Source organism: Marmota flaviventris, chromosome 1 (genome assembly GCF_047511675.1).
Source record: "Marmota flaviventris isolate mMarFla1 chromosome 1, mMarFla1.hap1, whole genome shotgun sequence".
In the NCBI taxonomy this organism is placed as follows: Eukaryota; Metazoa; Chordata; class Mammalia; order Rodentia; family Sciuridae; genus Marmota; species Marmota flaviventris.
The window spans coordinates 118095617-118118684 of record NC_092498.1 but is presented as its reverse complement, the minus strand read 5'-3'; the positions used below and the strand labels follow the sequence as shown (position 1 = coordinate 118118684).

The 23068-nt window shown below is 45.2% G+C and overlaps 1 protein-coding gene across 1 annotated transcript; it reads left to right on the top strand.

Moving 5' to 3' along the window:
- The first annotated feature begins 1107 nt into the window (after positions 1 to 1107).
- On the top strand, positions 1108 to 19754 carry Sf3a1 (splicing factor 3a subunit 1). The gene is made up of 16 exons (XM_027953392.2): positions 1108 to 1299; positions 3992 to 4113; positions 8324 to 8531; positions 9619 to 9876; positions 11748 to 11822; positions 12587 to 12737; positions 13008 to 13201; positions 14149 to 14266; positions 14568 to 14753; positions 15406 to 15527; positions 15622 to 15867; positions 16426 to 16633; positions 17136 to 17290; positions 18298 to 18399; positions 18514 to 18585; positions 19266 to 19754. Exons 1-16 carry the CDS (start codon positions 1237 to 1239, stop codon positions 19365 to 19367), a joined length of 2382 nt encoding a protein of 793 aa, XP_027809193.1. The 5' UTR covers positions 1108 to 1236; the 3' UTR covers positions 19368 to 19754.
- The last annotated feature ends 3314 nt before the right edge of the window (positions 19755 to 23068 follow it).

Below are 23068 nucleotides of genomic sequence, written 5' to 3'. Positions count from 1 at the left end.
AAGTGATTTAACCCATGTAGTGTTTGGCACTGGGTCTGGTTTGCAGTAAATACTTAATAAATTCTAGCTTGCTTGCTTTCTATTCATTTACTTACTACAGGGTCTTGCTCTTTTGCTGGTTTTCAACTTCTTGGCTCAAGTGATCCTCCTATCTCAGCTTCTGGGGTAGCACGTGCCATTGAGATAGGTTCTAGCTATCATTACCGTTCTACATTAATAATAACAATGACATTAATAAGGTAAAGTGTGCAGACAGGGGAAAGAGTCTTGGGAGAGAAACTCTTCCTATCACTGCCCCATTTCACAGGTGAGAAAATTAAAGTCCAGCAAGGGCTCTAAATCAGCTCCCTGCATTCCGGAGTTGAGAGGAGAGGGGACAAGGATGAGAAGGTCTTGGCAGAGGGAGAGAAGCTTGCGTGATTGAAGCGTGTCTCTGCAAAACAAGGAGTATGGTCTGCAAGGCCTAACCTGTGGGAGTCAGGGTCAGAACCTGACCTGATCTGAGAGGGTCCAGTGGGGCTTGAGGAGGAGCCTAAGGAAGGCAGGGGTGGGACTTAGAAAAGGTAGACCCACGGGTGGGAATTAAGGACGTTAGATTTGAGAGGGGGCCCTGGAGGAGGTGGGCCTGAAGCGAAAGAGTCTAAAGGAGTAAGAAGGTGGAGTTTTGAGCCGGTGGACCTAAGTGGCCCGGGCTCTCCACCAGGAGATGCCAAATCTGAGGAAGCGAGAGGGAACCTTGTAAGGCGGGGTCCATGGGAACACGGAACTGGCCTGTGGAATAAAGCAACAACCACGGCCGCGAGGTTAGACCGGCGGTTGTCCCGAAAGTAATGTGGAACATCTCACCTGTCTTTGAAGTCCTGGCCTTAGCTTCTGCGTCTGGCTGGCTCATGGAATTACACCCAGGGCGCCTGCAGCTCTGAAGATCCTTTGAAAACTCTAGGTTAGCGTCAAGAGTGTTGTCATGGCAACGGCGCCTCCTTTGAAAACTCTAGGTTAGCGTCAAGAGTGTTGTCATGGCAACGGCGCCGCGTGCGGCCGTACCCACCCTGGGGAACAGGAAGCTAGCCATAGCGAGGGGAGGGACCGGAAGTGCGCCAGTCGCGCCTCCGCGACGACGACCCGCTTAGCCGCCGCCATCTTGCGAGATCGTCGTACGGTGGGTGCGCGAGTGTGTCTTGACGCAGTACCAGTCATCGATACCGAGGCGGACTGGCAGCCCTGAGCGTCGCAGTCATGCCGGCCGGACCCGTGCAGGCGGTGCCCCCGCCGCCTCCCGTGGCCACCGAACCCAAACAGGTACCGCGTCCCCCACCTCAACCGCAGTCGGAGCCGGAGCCTAGGCCTGGGCCCTCCCGTCCAGCCCTCCTCACTCCCGCAGAAAGAAGCGGCCCCTTTGGAGAGCTTGGAAGGACTACAAGTCCCAGGAGGCAACGCGCTTTCCCCGCTGCGCGGCCTTCCCTCTAGAACTCTAGTTCTCAAAGTAGTCCGCAGACCACCAGCACCGGCATCACCTAGAGCTTATTAGAAATGCAGTCACTAACCCAGAATTTTTAAGTAGACATTTTTAACAAGATCACAGTGATTAATTAAAGTGTGAGAAGCACTGATTCAGCCCATCCACTAGGCTTTTGTCTTGTAATTCCTAATTTCCCTACCTTCGTGGTACCTTTTTGGATGTTAATTCTTAGCATCTTCTCTGCACTTACTGTGCTGGGATTCAACATTACCAAAATGAATGAGGCACAACCCCAGCTTTAGGGAAGACGAACAGACTAGAATACCCACCAAATGTTTATTGCGTTGATTAATATAAATGATGAAGTGCCACTCACCCCTAAAGTGCTCAGTTGGCTATTGGTGAAACAGATGCATGAATAATTGCTATATGGTGTGGTATCACAATACTAGAAGTACTGGATACAAAGGAGCCGTTAAATCAAAAGTTCTTGCTGGGGTAGAGGAGAGATGACCATAGTTGAAGTGCACAGTAAAGAGAGGTAAATTATTTTTAGAAGGATTGATAGTTCACCAGGAGGATGATTAGGGAAGGAAAATGGCATACTGTAATCATTCGGTGAACATTTACTGAGCTCACACTGTATGCTGATCACTGCTTTGGATTCAGAATACTCCAAGCAACATGACAGAAAAGACCCATGTCCTTTTCACCAGTATTTATGTGTTCTTGTCATTTTCCTAGGCACTAGGGGAAAATAAGGTAATACCAGGTAGTAAGTTCAAAAGCAGCAAGATAAGAATCAGATAGTGCCTCTCCCTGATCAAGGGTAAGTGAGCAAGTGTGGCTGAAGTGCAGGGTGGGGAACATGGTAGCTGGAGATATGATTCTTAGGATTTAACCTTGTCCTTTTAAAAAATGGGAAAAATGGAAGAATTTCTAGGTAGTAATAGTTCTGTTTGAGATTCAGGTTGTCAGGCAGTAATGAGGGGAATTGCTAGGGGGATCAGAGATACTGAGGAGCTAGGCATTGTGGGGCCCACCTCTAATCCCAGCCTCCTAGGAAATTGAGGAAGGGGGGGATTCCAAGTTTGAGGCCAGCCTGGGAAACTTAGAGACTGACATAAGTGCTGGGGATGATGTAGTTCAGTGCTAGAGCACTTGTCTAAAAAGCCTTGGGTTCAGTCCCCAGTACTGGGAGGATATTTACTTCATAGGGTTCTTATAAGGGTTGTAAGAGTTAATAAATTTAAATGCTTTTAAAAGACACCCGCAACCTACTTTGTTAAGGCTTTTACAAATAAATATTATCATTGTGGAGGCCCGGGTTTCTGGCCTGTGTGAGTTGGAGACCATCTATGAGGTTAGAAATGAAAAGTGCAAAATGCCAAGGAGTAGGCTGCACCTAAAGCACTGTGGCATTCCAAAGTGATCTGGATTGATTTGGCTGGATTGTTCAGCCAAACAGAGGAAGTAGGGGACATGGTTAGGATTGCCTCAGTAATGTGAATACAGTAAAGAGAACCAAAAGCAAAATTTTAGGGGTCTCTAGCATTATAGGATAGGAGGCAGGAAGGAATCATGAGCAAGAAGGAAAGATAGAATGAGGCTCTGGTTAAACAGTTTTGTGAAGGGATGGATAGTCACTGGTGTTGTCCAGATAATGGTTGTAGTTGATTGTTGGCAGTTGTTTTTTACCTTGGCAAGAGCACTTAGAATGAATGTGGATCAAATGGGAGATAGGTAGTGGAAACTCAGGATGTTAAGCTACAGTAAGAAAGGGAGGGAGAAGGCATCAGTGGAACAGAACTTGAAGGCAGGGCATAGATTTTATTTTTCTAAGGTGAAGGACTTGACCCTTTGTTTATTACTAAGGGAAAGAAGCTACTGGATAAAGAACATGATAACTTACAGGGAAATTCGGCTATTCCAGGGGTGCTTCACAAAACATCGGTGCATTGAATGGTGATTGAAGCTATGGAATAGATACAGAGAGAAAGGGAATTCAAAGCAGAACGAAGCTGCCAGCAAGGAATTACCCATGTGGGTGTTGGGTCCTGGGAATTAAACCAAGGCTTTATACATGCTTAGCATATATTCTACCATGAGCTACACCCCAGCTTCTTGTTTCTTTATTCAGCAATCAATACGACTGGTCTGCAAATTAAATGTTCTGTGCCAGGCACAGTGCTGGGTGCAGGGTTACAAACATGATCTTCTGGGTTCTGGTCATCTTCTCAGAAGTAGCCAGAGCTGCTGCATCTGAATCACTTGAGCATTTGGTTAAAATGCAGGTCTCACTGAGACCTGGAGGGGAGCCAAGGAAGCTCCCCTTTTCCTTGGTTCCCAGGAGAAACCTGTGTAAGCACCATGCAGGTAAGAGAACTGCTTTTCTGAAGCAGAGGGTTCTAAGGAAGTCTGCAGGGCAAAGTTTGTGCTGTAAGCAATATCCTGGAAGGGTATAATGAGTTGGGATGAGGGAAATTCTTCCCCAGACCTGGGACTTCAAGACTTTAATTTCTATTTTCACAGCCAACTGAAGAAGAAGCATCTTCAAAGGAAGATTCCACACCTTCCAAGCCAGTGGTTGGGATTATTTACCCTCCCCCAGAGGTCAGGAATATCGTTGACAAGACTGCCAGCTTTGTGGCCAGGTAATGTAACTACTTCTGCACAGGTGGGTCAGAGGTGGATTGTAGCATGAAAAGCTTCTGAATTATCACAGAAGTAACCTGTGTTACAAAAGATTTTATTGGCTTGGATATGTTTGTTTGTCCAAAACTACAACATGGCAGTGAGGTAGCCAACAGATAGGACTGACATTTCCAACATAGCACAGAGTCTCACCCTCTGTATCCAAAACAGGCCTGAGTAGATGCCTGGAAAGCTATTCTATCATAGACAGTTTGTCTGTCTGAGCTGCTGGCCTGAGAAAGGTAAAAAGAAGTTGATCATTCTCATTGTACAGGGACCATATTTCACCAGCCTCAAATGACTCCTCTGCAAAGTTGAGTCAATGAGTAAGCTGATGGGACTGAATAGAGCTCATTTACATCATGCAAATGTTAGCTGCCTTCCCAAATGGGATGGAAGTTGGTCAGCCTTCCTCCTGGCTCACCCCATTGTGCTTATTTATGTACACTCACATATCCTTAGATGGAATCTTCTTGACTCCAAAGAGCAATACATCCCCTGGTTTAGGGTATTTAGAGTATTCTTATGACAGCCAACAGATTATATCCAGCCTACAGTTGTTTTTGTTTGCCCTCACAGTATTCTTTTAAAACTCGAATTAGTTGTCAGTGCTTAAAAGGGAGGCAATTTCACAATAAATTTGGATTTCTGGCTTTCCTTGGGCACCTTTTTTAAAATATTTTTCAGTTTTTTATAATTGGACACAATATTTTTATTTTATTTATTTATTTTTTATGTGGTGCTGAGGATTGAACCCAGTGCCTCGCACGTGCTAGGCAATAGTGCTCTACCACTGAGCCACAACTCCAGCCCCAAAACTGGCATTTTCTTGCTGGAAAGCTATAGCTATCCCTGAGAAGATTATTGCCCTCAGTTGGGAATGTGTTCTCCAGGGGTTCATGCCTTGACAGTCACTTCTTTTAAGGCAGAATCCTTAATATTTTATGTAATTTAATGGATATTCCTTCCTTTTCCAACCTCCTAATAAAATGAAACAGAATTACTCTAGTTGATATCTTTCACTGTGTTCCCTGTGTACGGATTCATCTCATCACATATCAAGGGCTCTGAAACTGCTGCTCTGTTCTTGATTGAACATTATTAGGCCATTATCAGATTTCAGGCATCAGGTGTTGTTTAGAAAAACTTTTAATGTCTCACAGCTCCCCTTGTGTCTTGCCCTTTTTCCCTGATATTTTTAAAACAACAAAGAAGAAAAGGATGTTGGGTGAGGAATCACTATACTCTTACTATCAGAATAGTTTCTGCCTGGTGTTTTCACTTTTTCCTCTTTCTTTCTGGGCCTTGGCATCCATCCATTTTGAGATCCTTGTGATACTAACAGAGATCCTTTCACAACTTTCTTTTCCTTTTGGTGCTGTGTTGTAAGCCCTTCTTCACATTGCTCTGTAGTCTTCCTCATGCTGTGTGGAGTGTGATTTTCCAAAAGGAGCTTTTCTTTCTGGGTTGGGTCTTCCCTGCATTTTCTTGTCAGGCCTTCTGTTGACAGGATGCATTGTGTGCAGGTGGTGGGTCATCTTTGACTTAGCCATCTCCTCTCTATTTTCCTTTGAGATTGTTTCCAGTGTTTCCATTTGACCAACAAAGCCACAGGGGAGTCTTGGCATTTTCTTTCCCTTTTAGATTGTTTCCTTAGAAGAAAATACCACAGTCTACGATCATTTAAAATTATTTAAAATTTTTTTTTTTTGGTAGTACCAGGTGTTCTCCGGAGCATTCTGCCTCCAAGCTACCACTCCATCTCTTTTTTAAATCTTAGTTTAAGACAAGGTCTCACTAAGTTGTCCCATGCTGGCCTTGAACTTGAAATCCTTCTGCCTCAGCCTCCTGAGTTGCTGGAATTACGATCTGTTCCACTGCACCTGGCTAAAAAAGACTTCTTAAGGGCTGGGGATGTAGCTCAGTGGTAGAGCACTTGTCTAATATGTGCAAGGCCCTGGATTTGATCCCCCAACACAACATAAACAAAAAATGAACAAACAAACAAAATAAAACATTTTGCCAAGTAACTTACTTTCCAATAAAGTATTTTGTGTAATACTTTGCTTCCATAGACATAATAGTTGGCCTTATCTAGTTCCCTTAAAAATAAATATGCATCCATGTGTAGGTGGATTTTTAGCTACTTTGATTGCTTTTGTAGGCATTTTTAAAATACATGAACTTGCTTTTGTTCACATAGCAATGAGGGGATAGGCAAATTCTTCACTCTGGGAGAAAGCCAGCATGTATGACTCTTATCGTGTTTTTGCCAAGGTTGTACACATATTTTGGAGCAAGCAGTAGAATCTTCAGTGGAGTGTGATTTTCCAAAAGGAGCTTTTGTTTCTGGGTTGGGTCTTCCCTGCATTTTCTTGTCAGGAAGCTGAAGTGGAAATTACCCTTAAAAAGTCCCATCAGCCGGGTTGAGTCAGAATCACGTCTTTTTCTGCTGAAATCTATTACTCGTGTTGGAGGGGGGTAATTCTAAAATTAATACTCAGCCAACTTAACACCACAGAATAGCTTGGAATGAACATGCCTGCCTTCTCAGCATTGGATCTTTTCAGTTTCCAGATGTGGCAAGGTTGTGGCTTAGGAGGCAGTGATGCGTGGGGACAACTAGAGCCCCCTTTTCTAGTAGTACTCAGTCTGCCTTGGGCATTTGCTGTGCATGATGACCTACTTTAGCAGGATCTAAGTGTGCTTTCACCCTTCTCCTCATGTGTGGTTTGCCTTATGTAAGGAGGTAGAAAAATACTTCTTCCCAAAGCATGAGTTTTCTGTTGGGCTAGTGCACTGTCAAATTGAGACCTCATGGTGTTAGTCACACTATAGGTTGTGACCAAAACTTGCTGAGGCATTAGTCTGGGTGTTGAAGACCACCAGCATGGTATAGATTGTTGTGGCTAATCTGGGCCATAGAGTGGCCTGCATTCTCTTGTTCTCTTTGATAGAGCCAGGTGTACAAAAGTCTGAGGAGAGCAGAGCAACATGACTGGCAGCAGCCCCGAAGCTGTGCCTTGGTGTGTTCACCTTTGAGTATAGGGCTCTGGCCAGAGGAGCAATAAAAGCCCCACATTCCTCTCCTAATAACCAAATCATCTTGAATGTTTATGGAACTGGCACTTCTACCCTTCATAGGAGTAATAGCCTCAGGCATTTACAGGCGAATCTATGATTCAAAAAGACTGGCATCTCCTGAAGTAATTTGGTTTTCTCAGTAGTACTTCAGGTTACAGAGGCAAGGTGATGTTAGCCAAATTTTACACATGGGGAAATTGAGGCAAAGAGTAGTTTAGTAACTTGCTCTAGGTCATAGTGAGTTGTTAGTGAACATGAAACTTCCATGTGTCTTTTAAGGTTTGTGTGCTTTCTGACTGACACAGGTGTTATATGTCAGCGTGGCACTTTGAATTGTTACCATCAGGACTCTAAAAATCAGGATTTCCTAAATATCATGTTAGGGACTTTTTTTTTTTTTTAATTATCCTGAGGTTTTGAAGGCATGCATACTGGGAACATGGGGCATACCTGGAGAACCATCCCAGGCAAGGAGAGCAGTAAGGAGAAACCCCCTACCTCTAGCCAGTCTCACCACACCTGTCATCTGAATGTGCCCTATACATTCTCATAGATTATCTCAATTTCCATGGTTTTTTAGTTCTTCTCATTACCTGGAGGACAAAGTCTCAGTTAGGAATTACTATATTTTTTAACACCTTGCCGAGAACTAGTCTCAGCAAACTTTGAGCTAAACTTTAACAGCATTACTCTGTTGACCTCACTTTGGGCTATATTTTGTTAATAAAGGCATACTAGTATTTATTTGGGGTAGTAATATGTATCTTTTAAGTATGTTTTTTTAAACTGAATGTTTATTAAAAGCAAAAAGTGATAGCTCAGTTGGTTTGTGGAGGTGGCAGACCAAGGACCTAAAGAGTGATAGAAGTCAGGGTGGTCTATAGGTAGAGGTGGCCTGGGCCAGGCCAAGTGAGTCAGATGGCACTGATTGCTGGTGCCTGGAGGCTTGAGGAGGAAGTCTGTTGTTCTGAAGGATGGGCTGCTTTGAGCAGGAAGTGATGGCAAGAGGCTGGAATGGATGATGTTTTGAATCTGAGCAATCATAAATATTGTGGTGTTAATTCTTATGTCTTTTTCTTCTTCCAGAAATGGGCCTGAATTTGAAGCTAGGATACGACAGAATGAGATCAACAATCCCAAGTTCAACTTCCTGAACCCCAATGACCCTTACCATGCATACTACCGTCACAAGGTCAGCGAATTCAAGGAGGGAAAGGCTCAGGAGCCCTCTGCAGCCATCCCCAAGGTCATGCAACAGCAGCAGCAAGCCACCCAGCAGCAGCTTCCCCAGAAGGTTTGGAGCTTACCCCTTTTCCCCAGATTGAGAGGGAGGCAAGGACAAGGGGGGTGTGGCACATAAATAACTGTTGTCCACATCTCACAGCCACCCAGGGGGACAAGGGAAGCTGTTATCCCTATCTTAAGGAAGCAGGCAGTGCTCAAGCAATGAGATACTGATGACAATTGGCATTTCCTGATTACTGCTAGTCATACTTTGCTCTGTGCTTTATTGACACCTCTGAAGGTCTGCATTGCAAAGGCTGATTGAATGATTATTTTACAGATGATGAATCTGAGGCCTGTAGGACTTTGATTTACTCAAGGCCTTCGCCATGGTATGAGGGCAGTGCTCAATGTGTGAAGGACCTCCAACCTCCTGCCTGATTAAGCTGAAGGATATGGTGTGGCCTAGGCCTCTTTGTGCCATCCCTTCCCTTCAGTCTGGGCTGCCCTAATACCACCCTCCCTGCATTGGGCTCAGGCTCATGGAGTCCACCACTAAGAACTATTAGGGTGGTAAATAAAGACAGGAAGGGCCAACACATTTTGCCTCTTGGATAGTCCTGGCCTGGTCTGTTCATTTTGCTTTCTTGCCAGCTGGTGGAAAAGGCTTACTTACATGGGAAGTAAAGATTAAAGACAGGTTCTAAGAAATTGTGTCACAATTTACCACTCCTAGAGCCTCAGATTACCTCGGTTTTCTCATCTGTAAAAAGGGCTCATAGTAGATGATCCATTTACCTTTATATAGTGGGTTTCTGTGCGTGTACATAGGTCTTACTGCATTTCCATCCCCCTTAAGTAGGATTAGTAAGTCAGTTTCTGTCAGTATTCTGTCATGCACTTTTGGTCCTCAATTTCAGGGCAGGGTCAGAGATACAAATGGACACAGTCTCTTTTAAAGTCATTCAGGGAGTTGAGGCCACAGTTGACCAAGAAATTAATACTCTTTTGAGTTAGGATTCTCTCCTGCCAAGTGCTGGTGGTGTGTTAATAGAGCATAGTAGTCCACAGCCATTCTTCTGGGTGGTGGTACTACCTCTCTTTCTGGAGCTGGTCCACACCTATGCCACTCACCTCATACTTCCTCTACATTTTAGGTCCAAGCCCAGGTGATCCAAGAAACTATTGTGCCCAAAGAGCCCCCTCCTGAGTTTGAGTTCATCGCTGACCCCCCATCCATCTCAGCCTTCGACCTGGATGTAGTGAAGCTGACAGCTCAGTTTGTGGCCAGGAATGGGCGCCAATTTCTCACCCAGCTGATGCAGAAAGAGCAGCGCAACTACCAGTTTGACTTTCTCCGCCCACAACACAGCCTCTTCAACTACTTCACAAAACTGGTGGAGCAGTATACCAAGGTATCTAGATGGGGCTGGGTCATGTGTTGGGCCCAGGGAGGGAAGGCATCTCAGCAATATCCATTCATTGTCTGCAAGGACATTGCTTGTCTGTGAGCTTATGGGCAAATATTATGAAACCCAGTTTAAAGTAAAAATCCTGTTTAGTTATTTCTTTAAATTCAGAAGAGATGTCTTATTTGTAAAGAGAAACGAAACATATGCTTGCATTCTACCAATAGCTGATTACCCACTATGTGACAAGGCCAGGTTGCTAGCTGCTTCTAGGTACATGTACCTTTTCAGTTTTCCTAGTATAGAACTTAAGAGAAAGCAAGCCCTCACTGGGTCAGTGGCACATACCTATACTTCTAGCTACTCTGGAAGTTGAGGCAGGAGGATCTCAAGTTTGAGGCCAACCTGGGCAACTAAATGAGACTCTATTTCAAATTAGGGCTGGAGGAGTAGCTCAGTGATAAATCACTCCTGAGTTCAGTACCTACTATTATGGAAAAACAAATGAACAGAGAGAACCTGGACAAGTCAATACTGGTATTTAAAATTATCAGCTCATTAGTTTATTGTTAAGAACATTGGTACAAATTTGCCTGGGGCACATTTTTCTTGGTGCATATATAGCTCAGGTTGTTTTCCTTTCTTTTTTAGTGAAATGGTTTAACATTTCTATTTTTGATATCTAGAAAAAATATGTTTGATCTAAGTTGAAAGGACTCGGGGATTTCCTCAGACTTCTTTTACCCTAAGTATATAATTAAAAAGAATTGTAAAACTGTGTATTTAGAAAATGACAAAATCTCTGAGCATGATAGTACACACTGAAGACTGGGGATATTACTGTGATAAAGCACCCTTGGGTTCAGTCCCCAATACCAAATAACCAAATCCAGAAGCTAGTAGAGTAGCTTGATTATAATCATTGAAGAGTACTGTAAGTACACAGGATCCATTTATGATAGTGCTGGATTCCTCAGTGACTCCCTTAACATCCCTCAGTGGACTGCCTCCATGGTTAAAGGTTACCTTTATTCTGTTACTTTTTTTTTTTTTTTCCAAAACTTGGTATTTGCATTTACAATTCTGACTTGAAGGCACTAGTGTCTCTCTAACCATGGAAGACCCTATCAGTAGAGGTAGACTCTAAGGCTAGAGGTAGAAGGAAGAGCAGGATGGGGTCATCCTTTTTGCCACTGGTAGTAGAAACTATTGAAACAGTTATAATGGCTGGCTGTCCAGAACAAAGGTAAGGGCTAGGGATGTAGTTCTGTGGTAGAGTGCTTACGTAGTGTGCTTGAGGCCCTGGGTTCAATTCGTAGCACTGAAAAAACAAAATGGTATTCCTTCTCTCAGTAAATGTAAATGTCAGATGGTATTCAAGGTGCTGGAAATGTAGTAGTGAACAGAAGACAGAATTTCCTGTCTTCATAAGAGTTTCTAATCTAGTGGGGAGGAAACAATAGGTGCAACATTAGTATGTGTCAGATGTGATAAGTACTATGGAGAAAAAGGGGATGGAAATATAGGGATGTGGGATGAAGAAGTCTGAGTAGCATTTTCAAAAGGATAAGAGCAGACTAGTATTACAGAAGCAGCCATCACATGCTGACCATGTTCTGGGTAACCTTCCAGTATTTGCATACTTTTTCTGCTAATCCTTGAGCAACCTTTTTACATTGATGGTGCCAACTCTCAGTGGTGGTGTCATAATTTTGTAGAAGGAAGCCAAACTGGGATTGTTAGGTAACTTTCCTAAAATCCCACAGCCAAATGGATCTGGAATTGGGACCCAGAATCCCATACTCTTGCCCAGCAAGTCTGCCTTTCCGTCTTGTGATATAATAACACTAATATTTGCTTTATCTCTTCTATTTTAGATCTTAATTCCACCCAAGGGCTTATTTGCAAAGCTCAAGAAAGAAGCTGAAAATCCCCGAGAAGTTTTGGATCAGGTAAAGTGAATAAGATTTCTTGCGACCATTTAGTAAGTGGAGGTTCAGGTTCTACTCTGTGAGTTCTGTGTTTAAAAACACTCTGAGGTAGTATAGGTTGAGTGTCCCTAATACAAAATGCTTCAAAAGTCCAAAAAATATAAGAAACCATTTCTAGGCTATGCGTTTAAGGTTCATGTGAAAAGCAATTGGATTTTGTGTTTAGATGTGGGCTCTTTCCCCAGGGTATTTCATCATGTATATGCAAATATTCTGAAATTCAAAACATTTCTGGCCCATAATTATTTCAGATAAGGTATGTTCACAGGATGGTCAGAAGAAAGGCCTTATGGCTACAAAGGCCAAAGAAACCAGGTTTCATATGATGCTACATTCTTCTTTACTCTTAGCTTCAGTAGGTCTGTTTTCTAACCAGAAGGCTATCTTCCAAGCAGATTCTCTGATGATATATGCCTAAAAGCTCCCAGGCTTTCAGAGTTGAGAAGGTGTATTGTTGCTAGCTGATCTTAGTGGAAACTTGAAGATTTTGTTTCTCGGGTTTTTAACATTGCTGGTTTTCTTGAGAATACTAGGTTATCATTCAGACTTCCTGAAAGATTCTCCTACTCCGAACTCAAAACTCAGGAAGTCCCTTGCCAATTGAAGAATACCAGAACATGCCCTTAGCATCATTCTGGTGTGAAGAAGATGCTAACTTTGGTGGATCCTAACCTTTTTGGAGTAGACACTGACTGAGATCACCATGTTGTTTCCTATCCCTGTAGGTATGTTACAGAGTGGAGTGGGCCAAGTTCCAGGAGCGTGAGAGGAAGAAAGAAGAGGAGGAAAAGGAGAAGGAACGGGTGGCCTATGCTCAGATTGACTGGCATGATTTTGTGGTAGTAGAAACAGTGGACTTCCAACCCAATGAGCAAGGTAGGTTTGTGAGGAGAGTGCCTCCAGTTGGGAACCTGGAAACCCCTTTAGATGTTTCCAGAGGGCTTTATCACTGTTTCCTCTCTGCTCCCATTTTATTTCTACCACTTTGCCCAAATTAAGTGCAATTCAACAACTGTTTTGCCTTATCCTAAATGGGCCTCTGTAGATAGAGCAAGGAATCAGAGTGCCAACCCTTGGGGAACTGGACCGGCAAATAGGCGGGCCTTTGATATGGAATCCTTTTGACTCTGGCTCACATCCTGTTAGGGAACTTCCCTCCCCCAACCACACCAGAGGAACTGGGGGCCCGAATCCTCATTCAGGAGCGCTATGAGAAGTTTGGGGAGAGTGAAGAGGTAGAGATGGAGGTTGAATCTGATGAGGAGGATGAAAAACAGGAGAAGACTGAAGAGCCTCCTTCCCAGCTGGACCAGGACACCCAAGTGCAGGACATGGATGAGGTGAGCTCCCAGGTGGCTTGTGTGCTGACCTTTCCCCTGAAGCCCAGGAGATCAGGGTGATGCTATTCCCCGAGTCAAAGGTTTAGCTTCCTTGTGAGCCTCCAAAAAAGGCGTGGGCCCTAAACAAGGCTGGACTGACTCTATAGCTGCCCAAGTCCAGGCAGCACAGAGCCTCTTTCCAGCTCTGATAACAAAGATGCATTCACAGGCAAGGATCTAAAAGATGTACTGGTCCTGTTCTGTTTCTTTCTCTTTGCCTTAGAGGCCCTGCTTCCTCTACCTCATGCCAGCCCTTAGTTAGGGAACTCTGCATCACCCTGTGCTTTGATGACGTTTGAACTCTTAGGTCCAAATGATCAGTAGTTCTCAGAGCTTTTCTAAATGTAGCCTATAGTCTAAAGGGAATAAACCAATAAAAAAAGAAACAAAGAAATGAAATGTGGCTATACTTTCTTTCAGACATCCCTACCCACTTCCAGCCTGGCCCTCCAAATAAGCACAGTCTCCAGAGCCAAGCTGTTGTCCCCCCTCCCCCCCCCCCAAAGAATTTGTGTGCAGCCTGAGAAGAAAGGGTCCTTGTGTTTGTGGGAATTGAGTTTTTCTCTTCCTCCCAGCATTGCTCTGTGAGCAGCTAGCATTGAGTGTGGACTCTCCTCTTGCACCCCTCCCCTGCATGTTAAGTGCCCTTGGCCTCTTGGGACTGCCTGGTGCCAGCTGCTGGAAATGCCTGGGAGGAATGTTAGCACCATGGCCCCTGGTGCTCCCATTCATGCTGTGAGGAAGCAGTTTGGCCTGCTGCCGGCTGGCCTCAGCTGCCCTGGGAGGCTTAGCACATGGACGTTGGCTGGCAGAGGCCAAGGCTCCTTGCCACCATGAGAGCTGCCAGAGCTCAGCTGTAGGTGGCCTCTTGTCCCTTTTCTGAGCCCTGCCACTGCTTTGCTTTTCAGGGTTCAGATGATGAAGAAGAAGGGCAGAAAGTGCCCCCACCCCCAGAGACACCCATGCCTCCACCTCTGCCTCCAACTCCAGACCAAGTCATTGTTCGAAAGGACTATGATCCCAAAGGTACGGTCTGCTTTCCAGCTCTTGGGCTGCCCTGGAAGGTCCTGCCTGTCTTTGTGTGTTTCTCAGATTGGGCAATTTCTAGGAGGCCTTGAGGCATCTTTTTTTGGTAAGAGCACTGATAAGCCTATCTATTATAGGCCTCCAGGTAGGAAATAAGATTTAGTCATTGCCAGTGTCCTGGAACCAGGTACAGGAGTGTGCTCACCGGATGCATCATCAAGAATGATGCATGAATGAAATACCACTGTTTTACCTCAGCTGCCACCCTGTTTTCTCACTTGGACATCTCTTTGCCTTTTAGCTTCCAAACCCTTGCCTCCAGCCCCTGCTCCAGACGAATATCTTGTGTCCCCCATCACTGGGGAGAAGATCCCAGCCAGCAAAATGCAAGAACATATGCGCATTGGGCTTCTCGATCCCCGCTGGCTGGAGCAGCGGGATCGCTCCATCCGGGAAAAGCAGAGTGATGATGAGGTTTATGCACCAGGTGAGGTGGGGTATTCCTAAAAAGACTGTGCAATGTCCAGGTCATAGTCAGCTTGCTTTATACAGATAAAGAAAGCAGCAGTTGAGGTTAATTAAAGCTTTTGAGGGTAGGTCTAGCCTATGATGTTGCCAAAGAACTTCTCATTTCTAAGAAAAACTCTCCAGAGGAATCTTCCAAAGGCAGGCACTGACATAGATGACATGTGCTGTTGGCATCTCAGCAGAATCTGATAATAACTGGGAATAATACTGGCTTCTGAGCTTTCTTAGACTAATGGTTGAAGTACTGTGACTCCTAGAGGACCTACCGGTCCTCTTTTAACTACTGTTTGGGAAGCAGCAGGGTAGGGAGGGAACTGCCAGGGGCAGAGCACCAGGCTTTTAGTCCTGATTGCTAATTGTTTTCCCACCTGCCCTCTCTGGCCCATTATTCTTTTATAACTCAGGTTGGACAAGTATTGGGTCTATAGACTTAGGGTCAACTGAGCAGTCCTTTTGCAGGCTGAAAGGGTAAGAGTACAGTGTTAGACTGAGTGTCAGCCTTGTACTGTGGATCCAGCTTCTGTCCTACACTCCCGGAAAGCTTCTGCCTTGTTTGAAGAGCACTGAGTTTAGCTTCCCTTTCTTTCTTCCCATTGTGTGGCTGCATATAGGTCTGGATATTGAGAGTAGCTTGAAGCAATTGGCTGAGCGGCGTACTGATATCTTTGGTGTGGAAGAAACAGCCATTGGTAAGAAGATTGGTGAGGAGGAGATCCAGAAGCCAGAGGAAAAGGTATGGCTTGAGTGGATCCTTGTGTCTTCCTGTCATCTGTCTCCTACACTTGAGCTCAGTTTTAGAGATCCTGTGGCTTTGCTTTACTTTGCAGGTGACCTGGGATGGCCACTCAGGCAGCATGGCCCGGACCCAGCAGGCTGCCCAGGCCAACATCACCCTCCAGGAGCAGATTGAGGCCATTCACAAGGCCAAGGGCCTGGTGCCAGAAGATGATACCAAAGAGAAGATTGGCCCCAGCAAGCCCAATGAAATCCCCCAGCAGCCTCCACCTCCATCTTCAGCCACCAACATCCCCAGTTCAGCCCCACCTATCACCTCAGTACCCCGCCCACCTGCGGTGAGCTAGCAGCACTCTGATCAATTTTGGGGTTAGACACAATTGACTGAGAAAGGAAACTACCTTATAGTGAGGCCTGAATGCTGTGTGGGTCAAGTTAAAAGATAAAGAACTTTTTAAATGAAAGTGGGGATTGCTACCCTGATCTTCAGTCTACACAGGTGGATTGGAACAGGGAAGAAGACAAGTGACAAATGTGAAAAACGTGTTTGGTTTAAAGCACAGAAGAGCAGTGTGACTTAATGGGTCTTTGAAGCCTGCTAAGCCATCACAAGGAGGCTTAGTTGAGGTTAACCCTTTTAGTTGCTCTCAATGTCTTCTAGGAGCTGCTAATTGAGTCTGACCTATAAGTCCCATGTGGTGAGAGTGTCCACCCTGGGCCTCAGTGCAGTTTCTGTCATGTGTTCAAAGTGAGGCTGCGGTCTTTTGGCACCAGGAGACTGAGTCAGAGCTGTCCAGCTTCCGTTCTCAGAGATATAGTTGGCCAGTTGCCAGCTATGTGTGCCCTTGGAGTCAAGTTGAAGCTTCCTGTGACCTGTGGATTTCTTTCCCCCACAGATGCCGCCTCCTGTTCGTACTACAGTTGTGTCTGCAGTACCTGTCATGCCCAGGCCCCCCATGGCATCTGTGGTACGGCTGCCCCCAGGCTCAGTGATAGCTCCTATGCCGCCTATCATCCATGCACCCAGGATCAATGTGGTGCCCATGCCTCCCTCAGCACCTCCCATCATGGCACCCCGTCCACCCCCCATGATTGTGCCAACAGGTCAGTCTCTCTTATATCACTTTACAGGCCACTGAGCCAGGGACCACAAGCTAAGCATTATCCAAAGAGTTGTGGCTAATATTAGTGGCAGTTCTTCTAGCTGGGTGTCTAGCCCGGAGGAGAGCCCTGGCATCCCACATAAAGTATTCCTGAGCCAGGAGCTGGGAACCACATCTTCTAGGGAAGTGTAGGAGTTCATAATGGTATAGCTGGTGTTTGCACCCAGGGGTCAGGCCCCAGACAAGCTCAGAGGCCTGAGCAATGCTTATTGTTGGCTGGCAACTGCTCCATCCATCAGTCCTGCTCCTCCAGTGCCCTGCTGCCTGATATGGGCAGCCTCCCAGGGCCCCCAGCCAGGGAACCTATTAACTGCCAGATTGAGCAGAGAGTAGCATTTCACACCTCTCCATGGAACCTTTGAAGTCTCTCCCTTCACTTCCTCGCCAGCCCTGTTTCCCAGGCTCCTCCTCCACTCAAGGGTTGTTGTTTCCTCTCTCTGCAGCTTTTGTGCCTGCTCCACCTGTGGCTCCTGTCCCAGCTCCAGCCCCCATGCCCCCTGTCCACCCTCCACCTCCAATGGAAGATGAGCCTGCCTCTAAGAAGCTAAAGACAGAGGATAGCCTCATGCCTGAGGAGGAGTTCCTTCGCAGGAATAAGGTCTGTGATCTGGAGTGCTCTCTGGCCTGGAGCATCCAGGTCCAGGCCACACATTCCTTCAGTCCCCGTTTTCTACTCCCGTGGTTTTAGTTTTAGCTTCTGAGGTCTAGACTAGCCATTAGAGTCTTCACAACACATATTCAAATGGGGGGATAGCAGCTGGGGGAGCAGAGAGCAGTGGTGATGGTAAGTGGTCATTGCCCCTTGGTGTGTATTCCTGTAGAAGCCAATAGGGGATCCAGCTGCACAAGCAGCATGACCTAGGTATGACAGGAACCTTGGACACTTAGAGGGAATCTGGGCTTGCCTGTAGCTCCACCCCAAAAGGACTGCTTGTTAAGAGTACTGATATTAGGGTAGATAGAATCCTGGACACTGGCAGTCCCTAGGAAAGCCATTAGGCTCCTGTGAGGAGGCAGAAAGTTGCTACTTCTGCTTTCCTAAAGGATTTGACCCAGTCTCTTGTTTTCTAATACTAAGAAGTATTTTTAGTAATTCTTCTTCACTCAAGTTTGGGGTAGAGCTAAGCACATCACAGGCACTTTCTTTTTAGTGCTTACAATGTCACTGTACCACACTTGTGGTATTGAAGTTCAGACCTTGTCAGCTATGATCACAGGCACTTTCTGTTTAGTGCTCAGTGTCACTGTACCATACTTGTGGCATTGAGGCTCAAACCCTGTCAGGTGGGAAGCTGATTTGTTAACCCAAGTCTTCTGGCTTGGGTTAATCTTTTTTCCCTTTGTGCTACTTGGGGTTTACAGAACATTTTCACCTAACTGCTTCACCCTACTTCCTGACTCAACAGGAGACAGGGCAGGTAGGGATCCATTATTTAAAGAAAGAAACAAAGTCTTAGGGGAATGACTCATGCCATGTGGTGAATTTGGGGCCAGACCCCAGGAGAGGACAGGTGACATTGTCTGGACAGGACTTGAAACAGCAGAGCATAGTTCATTGTTGGCTCAGGGATTCCACAGGCATAATAACCACCTCCTTTTTTGCAGGGTCCAGTGTCCATCAAAGTGCAGGTGCCCAACATGCAAGATAAGACGGAATGGAAGCTGAATGGGCAGGTGCTGGTCTTCACCCTCCCGCTCACAGACCAGGTATCGGCTGCTGCGTCCAGTTGATATCAGATGCGTGGGAATCAAGATGTCAAGAGACAATCTCCTCTAGCTGGCCTTAGCAAGTGGGTGAATGACCTCTCCTTTGTCCTACAGGTCTCTGTCATCAAGGTGAAAATTCATGAAGCCACAGGCATGCCTGCTGGGAAACAGAAGCTACAATATGAGGTGAGTCAGAATGTCCCAAGTCTTGCCTCTTGAATCCCATGGAAAAGAGATTTGGATGTGGCTGAGTCCATTCCAGTGACATTGCTGGCTAGGAGTCCTGGTAACTGATAATGGGAGGCCCTTGTGTGGGGTTCCAAATACCCTTTGCTTCAGCAACTGGGGGAGATCCAGAGACAAGACTTGGGAATCCCTTGGTAGATTGCTGACTCAGTGGTGAGGCCTGCCTCACTGGTGTGTTCTCAGGTGGCCTGGCTCTGTGTGGACACTGAGGAGATGTCTAGCCTAAGTAGGTCACATGAAGTGCTTCATTCACCTCTTTGGACTTGAACATGTCCACACTCTGGGCCTATTTCCTTCTCTATAAAGTGCGGCTGTTGGATGAGGTGATCTCTAACGGTCTCATGATTTGAGAGTCAACCTCCATGGACTTGATCAGGATCAGCATCTTGCAGAGTTGAGCTTTGAGCTAAATGTCAATGAAGGGGAAAAGCATCAGTTGGAGGAAAGACAGGAGAAATCATTCTAGGAGGAACCAGAGTCCTCCCATGTATCCCGCCCTAGTCTTCCCTCAAACTTCTAAAGTTCAGAGTGTGAATAGGCCAAGTTCAGGGTTTTGAAGCTGTAGTAAAGTACTCAAGGCTAGGTGCCATGTTCTATAAAGTACTCCATCTATTTTCCAGGGCATCTTCATCAAGGATTCCAACTCACTGGCTTACTATAACATGGCCAATGGCGCTGTCATTCATCTGGCCCTCAAGGAGAGAGGTGGCAGGAAGAAGTAGAAGAAAAAACCCTGCTTTCTGGTTCCATTTGGCTGGCCTCTCATGTCCTCTACCCCCATCCTATACCCAGGAGCCCACTTGGGGCCTCAGGTGCTCCCTGCACATTTGTTCCTCTTAACTCAGTTTGGATATTCAAATTGTCCTATAAAGATTCATAGCCCCACTCCCCACCGCATTGGTAAGAGTAGCAGGGCTTTCTGAACCACTCTCTGGAATCCCTTTGTGTTAGAGTCTTGATTTGAAGTCCTTCGTTTCTTCAGGCACCCCATTAGGAATTGAGAACCCAGGGATGTCCTACAGAATAGTTTCAAAGTGCCAGGTTAGTAGAATATGATTGATATTGTCATTTTGTATCTTGCAGTGGTCTAATAAACCTCTTAAACTCTTCTTGTGAAAGCATTGTAATAAGACTTGGCCCTTGTCCACCTGTGCCTCTTCACACTAAAGGCAGTAGGAACACTGTACAGTACAGAGTAGCTCCCCTCAGTTTGTATCTGAATTCTTACATTTTATGTTTTATATATTAGGGCCAGATACAGGTTGTTATTTTTGGAATCACACTATCACAGGGAGGTAGGTGCTGCTAGGGGTGTTCAGAGGGAGGAAAGTGAGAGTGTTGAGAATTGTTTCCTAGTTTTAAAACCTATGTTGTGAAGAGCGCATGTGTTTGAAGATTCTGAGAGTTCTCCATACCTTTTTTTTTTTTTTTTAAAGTGTTGATGAACCTTTATTTTTGATTTATATGCATTGCTGAGAATCAAACCCAGTGCCTCACACATGCCAGGCAAGTGCTCTACCATTGAGTTACAACCTCAGTACCCCCAATGCCTTTTTTTTGGTATTGGGGATTGAACCCAGGGATGCTTAACCACTGAGCCACATCTCCAGCCCCCCTTTTTTTTTTTTTCCATATTTTATTTAGAGACAGGATCTTGCTGAGTTGCTTAGGGCCTCACGAAGTTGCTAAGGCTGGCTTTGAACTTGCGATCCTCCTGCCTCAGCCTCCCAAGCCACTGGGATTACAGGCGTGCACCACTGTGCCTGGCCCCCAGTGTCTTATTTACAGTCTTTCCATTTGGTCCTCCTGCTTGCCCAATTAGGTCCTTTTCAGGACACAGAGGGGTGAGACCATTCCCAAGGTCACAGAATTGGTATTCTGGTCACCCCATTCCTCTCAGCCAAGCAAGCTCAAAGCTTCCAACTACAAACCTACGGCTCAGGCAGCACCATTCATGTGGCTCCATTACAAACTGCTGTCACATTTTTAACTTGGTCAGTGTGATTTCATTCCTTACCCTCTGACATTTATTTGCCTCCAACCCAATTGCTAGAAGTTTGCCCTTTGGGCCAATGCCAAAATTTGGCTTCCTGAAGTGGGCTTCATGGTTTGGTGCCTAAAATTAGCCCACTTGTAGTTTCTTTTCCATAGGCAAGGCCAGAAATCCTCTTGAACACTACCAACTGGGCCTTATTTCAAGAGGTAAAGGGGACCAGGAGACCTGGGGGAGTCTCATACTCCCAAGTTCTCCTTTCTGGGAGTAAAGGCTAGGGCAAAGTGTTAGGGCACTAGTCTCCTCCATAGATTGAAGCTGTGACAGGAATCCAGGAATGCTGCTGGGCGGAATGTGAGTGAATGGGCCCTTTGAGCTGCCCTGCAGGGAATGAACCCAGTTTCCCGGAGCTTCTGAATGAACATCTGTCCTGGCCCCCTCAGTTGCAAGAGGCCCATTGACGAGGAGGCCTTGTGACCATCAGTGGCTATTGATCCAGCCACTACATCCTGTAGATAGCACCTTGCTATTTACAGAGTTGCTTGCAGAACTATTCTGGTTCTCACTGCTCTTGCCTGAGGATCATCATCTTGTTTTTTAACATGAGGTAGAATATCCAACATACATAGCCAGTGAAGGCTTTGGAACACCAAAGTAGCCCATGAATTCCTGGTCACCACCCTGTCTGTGCTGTACCACCAGAACAGACTGTGAAATAGAAAGAAATGTTTCTATTTTGGGATCACTGGGAAACCAAGCAGGACTGGAGTCTTTGAAAAGTTGCTGTAATTTTTCATTTTAAAGAGTCAAAGCCATCTCATTATCCTGCCCAGACTGACCTTAAACTCCTGGCTTCAAGCAATCCTCCTGCCTCAGCCTCCCAAGTAACTGGGGACTTTTTTAAAGATTTGCATTAGAGGCTCTAGAAGCACTAGAAATTAAGGAATTTCCTTTTCAATTCTACTTGCTGCTTGAAATAAGTGCTCAACACATATCCCTGGAGAGGCCAGTAATCATCAGTCCCATTTCACTTTATATATTAGAGAATATATACAATGGTTATATTAGGTAAATATTAGAATATATCTGTGAATGGAAATACATAGTGTAACTATAGCAATCATATATGTTATTTGTCCCTGTTATTTAAAAAAATCAGGCAAAGTAATAACAGGTCATATTTAAGGGTAAATAGATACACATTCATAAGATTTTTAGAAATTTACTTTTTTAAAATAAAAAGTCTTGGGGCTGGGGCTCAGTGATAGAGCCCTCGCCTGGCATGTTAAGGTACTGGGTTCAATCCTCGCCACCACATAAAAAGTATTGTGTCCACCTACAACTAAAAATATGTATTAAAATAAAAAGAGGTGGTATTATGATTATTAACTCTACTTATTTGGGGAAATTGCTCTTAACTATTTTGTATTACTATATTTTAAAAAGAATAGGTAAACAGTTCTACGTACTTTTGGACTCTATAGTCCAAGAAGCAAGACAAGATAAACTCTTATGGTGAAGAGAGTACTGTTCCCTTAAGCTGAGTTAAATTAAGCCATCAATGTTCCTTATCCCTGAGCTGTGGTGACTAGATCAGGGGTAGGCATGTGACCCAGTATTAATGGTTGACATACTAGGAAATGCAGGCTTCTCTCCATTTGAACAGAAGCTACCAGAAGACTTGTGTGGATATGTGGAGAAGGATGTGAAGCCTGGATCTGCTGCCTTGAGGGGCTCCAGTTAGAGAATGAAGCAGCCATAGGGAGGTCAAAGAGATGCAGAGGAAAAAGAAAAATGAGGCCATATCTCTGGTGACATAATATCTGGATTAAACTGCTCCTGAAGCCTTCCCTACCTGTGAATTCTTTTTAAACTTTGGGACCCACTAAATATTTGTGGTTTAAGCTTACTTGAGTTGTGTTTTCTGCTATTTGTACCAAAAGATTCTCAATTGTTATCCTCTGCATTGGGATAAATAAGCTATTTATAGCTTGCCTGCTCTTCATAGGCTCCTTGGTACTGATCATATCTTCTGAGCCTCAGAAGGTAACAAAGGCACTTATGTGGGCTCATGGCCCATGCTCATAGGTAGTACATGTAAACTGCACGTTGTAGCATGTAGGAAGAGTGATCTATGTGAGCATCAACTTGCAGAAATGACCTCTGCAGGATGAGACTCAAGGATATCAACAAATTCCTATTTCCTTAGTAAGTATCTCTTATCTTCAAACGAATGTCCACAGTAGCCAGGCAACCAGGTCTCATAGTATTGCCTAAGACTTCTTGTACTTTGCACTCCAGTGAACCACATAAATCTGTGGGTCTCTTATTCGTTTATTCATTTTTTTTCTGAGGTATTATGTGGTCTCACTTTGTTTCCTGGGCTGGCCTTGAACTCCTGGGCTCAAGTGATCCTCCTACCCCTGCCTC